We start from the raw sequence: 4250 nt of genomic DNA, 5'->3' as shown, positions 1-4250 counted from the left end.
AGCCGCGCCCAGCAGACCTTTGCCTGGCTGCTCCCAGCCCCAGACCTCCTCCAGGGTCCTGGTCCCAGTCCCCAGAGGCTCACCGGGATGTCTGTTTCCTCTGTGACAATCTTGAGCACATCAGTGACAGAAATGTAGCCAAGCCGCTTTGCGATGGCCAGGGGAGTGGTGCCGTTCTGTGCAGGGAGGAAGGACTGGGTTGGCAGCAGCACCACGGGGCAGCCCGGGCAGGCACCCGAGCTGGCACCCGAGCTTGCCGTGGAGCACAGAGGGGTGGGCGAGCACCATACTCACCGTGCTGATCTCGTTGGGAGAGGCACCGTGCTTCAGCAGCAGCGTCACTATGTCCGTGTGGCCCTGCTGTGCTGCCTGGTGCAGGGGGGTGTAGCACAGCTGCAGGGGGTACAGAGTGTGATGCCATCAGTTCTGGGAGTCTGCTGCCCCAGAAATGCCCCCGGGCCTCATGCCGTGCATCATGCCTGGAGCACGAGTGCAGCTCCCTCCTTTCTGGGTGAGCAAAGGGCTCTGCAGAACCCAGCACTTGCCCAGGGCTGTAACTAGACTACAGCAGCTTCCAGCCATGGAGACAGGAGGGCTCGGAGCAATGTGAGGGGGAGAAGAGGAAGCAGGGAGGGAGGCTAAGCCTTCCCCAATCAACCTGCATGCTGTTGCCTGGGGCAGAAGGGTCCTTGGAGCACAGGACATCTCTGTACCTTAGTCTTGGCATTGACATCAGCCTGATGCTGCAGCAGAAACTTCACCAGCTTGATGTTCCCATAGTGGCTGGCCACGTGCAGCGGGGTGTAGCCCATCTGAAAGATGAGATCAAGTCTTAGCCTGCCCTCAGCAGTGCTTTCTGCCCTTCTGGGTATGTTCATCTCACAGGCAAGCTCCACGGATGAAGGATGGGGCATGCGTGCAGGTGCTGTATGAGAGCCCAGGATCAGGGAAGAGCGCACGCTGCCGACAACACCCCACTGTGCCCAGGGGTACGGGGGCAGCTGTGGGAGCAGGCGAGAATCATCCTTCCAGGGAGGTGGGGGGGAGAGGAGGAAGATTCCACAAGACACAGACAAGATTGTAAGAATGCCTTAAAGGGGAGACTCTTGCACAAAAAGAAAATCAATGCTCCTCCTGGAGCAGCCTAGAGGTTGTTCCCCCATGTTTTTCACCACAGACATGGTCAATGCACTACTTTACCCTGGTCGTTGCATCCACTGTGACTCCGTGTTTCACCAGAACATCAGCAACCAGCACATGCCCCTCCTGGGCCACGAGATGGAGAGGAGTCAGGCCGCTCTGCAAACAGAGGAGGTCTCAGCATGGCGGCAATGCCACCACTGCAGCTCCACCAGCAGAGACTCTGTCAGGTCTCCAACCGGCAAACTGACTGACACCGTGCTGGTCTGCGCCCTGCTGCCCAACACAGGCAGGCGCTGGGGCCGGGACTGCCACCCTGCCTGCTACTCCCCGCCGGGGGTGTTCCCCTCCAGCCTGGCAGGACACACAAGAACAACTTACCTTGTTGCCCAGGTCGCCGTTGGCTTGTTTGGAGAAAAGCAGTGCCACCATGTCCGTGTGCCCCTCCTGGGAAGCCAGGTGCAGGGGGGTGACTCCCTGCACAGACTCCGCATTTGCAGAAGCTCCGTACTGCAGCAAGCTGCTGGCCACCTCCATCTGGTTCTGCCTGGCAGCGATGTGCAGGGGGGTGTACCCGTTCTGCAGGGAGAGGGGCTCATGGCAGTGCTCAGCCCCGGCCGAGCAGACCAGCAGGGACGGAAGGTGTCCCACTGCCTCTCCAGGCCAGGTCTGCCCTCCCCGGTCCAGAGCTCTGGGATGCAGCCCCACACCTGAACCATCCCCCTGACAGCAACTAGCCCTGGCTCTGTGGCCAAATCCCACTCTTCCAGACAAGTCAGCACAGGGGTCTCAAGGACCACCTGCTTCAGGGATGAATGGTATCAGCTGTGCTGGAGTTTTCCTCACGTGAATTTCTACAGCAGGATTCAGCCACCTGGAGCTGCGAGTCCAGGGCAGACAGACACCTCTGAGAACGTGTCTGGCTGAGGTGTGGAGCAAAACCCCCGATCCGCAGGATTAGTATTCAGGCAGAGACTGCAGAGCCTTGAGCACTGCCTTTGCTGCCACGCTGCAGGAGCAAAGCAGCTGGCAGACACCCTCTGCCTGGGGTGACGCGCAGGCTGTCAGTGACGCAGACCAACGGGGGACTGGCGTCGGTGCCGGCTGCTCCTGATGCCTGCCCAGCAAGGCTGCCGGCAGCCTGCGCACGGGAGCGGGGAGTGCCAGATGGGGGAGGCGGCACCAGCAGCCCCTTGTCTGTTCTGAGGATGCATCTTCTGCAAACAAGGTGCAAACAGAGGCTGCTGGTCTGCTCTTCGGGGAGACGTTCCCCATGCTCAGGCAGAGTGGGGCAACTCTCACGAGCTCATGGGTTTTCCGGCTCACTGCCTCCCAGCTGCGTGCAAACATTCGTGTGTGGTTTCCCAAACTGCCAGACTGCAGCGATGCTCGGCAGGGCTTGCCATGGAAACATAGACCCAGGCAGCAGCCACAACACTGGCTGGCAGCCGGGACGATCCCCGACACAGCCCGCCTGCTGGACCAGGACAGCCGCCCGGCACCCTGCCCGCCCAAGGAGCCAGTGCAAGGGACAGGGAGGCGCAAGCAGCACGCGTGGAGGCTCGCTGGTGGTGATCGTCCCTTGTATGCTCCCCGAGTGCCAGGGTTGAGGGGCAGTGCTGGCCCCAGGCTGGCGTGCACTGGGCACACCCCCACATCCCAGGGACACCTCCCCCAGCCTTACCCAGGCCGCAGTGCGGGGAGCTCCCCTTGGGAAGCAGCAGCTTGACGATCTCTAGGTTGTTGTGGTGCACAGCCACGTGCAGCGGGGTGAGGCCGTTCTGGGGAGGGGGAGAGGGCAGACAGGTGAGACAGACCCTCTCCCCGTACCACACCAGCCCTCCCACGGCCACAGGAGCAACACCCACCTTCCCTGCCGCGTTGGGGTGAGCATCGCGCGCCAGCAGCAGCTCTGCCACATCCACCTTCCCGTACTTGGCTGCAACGTGGAGAGGGGTAAATCCTTTCTGAAGAGAAAGGCAGTCTGTCACAGGGTGCACAGGGCCAAGGAGGAGAGCACTGCTGCACGCGCAGGAAGGGACACTGCGGCACAGAAGGAAGCTGCCCCCCCGTGACAGGGACACTGAGCCACCAGCGTGCCCAGCGCCGGCGCCGCCGGGTCAGCCCGTGTGATGCAGCGGGCGCAGCAGCCCACCTTGGTCATGCAGGCTTGCGAGGCTCCCTTCTCCAGCAGGGCCAGGGCCGTGTCCACGTGCCCCTCTCTGGCGGTGATGTGCAGGGGTGTGTGTCCTGCGGTTGTGGCCAGGTTGGGGTTGGCGTTGCTCTCCAGCAGCAGGCTGACCATGCCGGTGTGGCCGATGCGTGCAGCGCAGTGCAGAGGGGTCTGGTCGTCCTGCGAGGGAGGCAGAGAAGCTGTTTTGGCAGACCTGGACCAGGCCCTGGCACGCCATGCCGAAGGGGCCCCAGCCCAGAGCTGGACTGTCACCCATGTTCTCTGTACCCACCTTGGCCTTGGCGTTGGCTTTGGCTTTGTTCTGCAGCAGGTACTTTGCCACATCCGTGTGCCCAGCTCTGGCTGCCATGTGTAGGGGCGTCTCCACTTTCTGCACCAAGGACAGGATGAAGCGGTGAGGCCACAGGAGGGGACACGATGCCCTCCTGCAGTCGTTTCTCTGGCCTGAGCCCAGAAGAGCAGTACCCACAACCTCTTCTGGCCCCTTGCAGCTCCTCCTGCCGGCACAACGCCGGGGGCACCCAGGAGTGCGCAGGAGAGCAGAGCGAGCAGGACTTGGGCAGGACTTGACCCCAGCGTCCCCCAGCCAGGGGGGGACTCACCACATTGGACACATTAGGAGAGGCTCCACGCTGCAGCAGGGTCTTTTTTAGGTGACCCATGAAGGCAGCCACATGCAGGGGAGTCAGGCCGGACTGTGGGGAGAGAGGGGCCAGGAGCCACGATGGGGGCTGATGACCTTGCCAGCAGCATCTCTTCCTGCCCGCTTCTTCCCCTCCCCAGGGCACGCTCAGCACAGAGGCAAGCTCTGGTTCCCCAGCCTGGCCCCAGCACCCCGGCAGGGGAACATAGAGCCACCTCCCCTGTAGCCCAATTCCCAGCAGGGAGCTCAGCCACAATGAAGAAGGCATCCGGG

General features: G+C 62.4%; 1 protein-coding gene across 1 annotated transcript in view; it reads right to left on the bottom strand.

Annotated features, from left to right (window-relative positions):
- LOC104471421 (ankyrin-1-like) overlaps window positions 1-4250 on the bottom strand; it is a gene marked incomplete at its 3' end in the record, with an annotated part of 37279 nt that overhangs the window by 231 nt on the left and 32798 nt on the right. The window contains 10 exon segments of the mRNA XM_010086760.1: window positions 84-176; window positions 295-393; window positions 714-812; window positions 1201-1299; window positions 1522-1719; window positions 2820-2921; window positions 3009-3107; window positions 3296-3493; window positions 3606-3704; window positions 3937-4029. Of these exon segments, the coding sequence (XP_010085062.1) occupies window positions 84-176; window positions 295-393; window positions 714-812; window positions 1201-1299; window positions 1522-1719; window positions 2820-2921; window positions 3009-3107; window positions 3296-3493; window positions 3606-3704; window positions 3937-4029 (1179 nt within the window).

Source organism: Pterocles gutturalis, unplaced genomic scaffold (assembly GCF_000699245.1).
Source record: "Pterocles gutturalis isolate BGI_N339 unplaced genomic scaffold, ASM69924v1 scaffold21146, whole genome shotgun sequence".
Lineage (NCBI taxonomy): Eukaryota > Metazoa > Chordata > Aves > Pterocliformes > Pteroclidae > Pterocles > Pterocles gutturalis.
The sequence above is the reverse complement of the archived record's forward strand: the minus strand, read 5'-3'. Positions and strand labels throughout refer to the sequence as shown.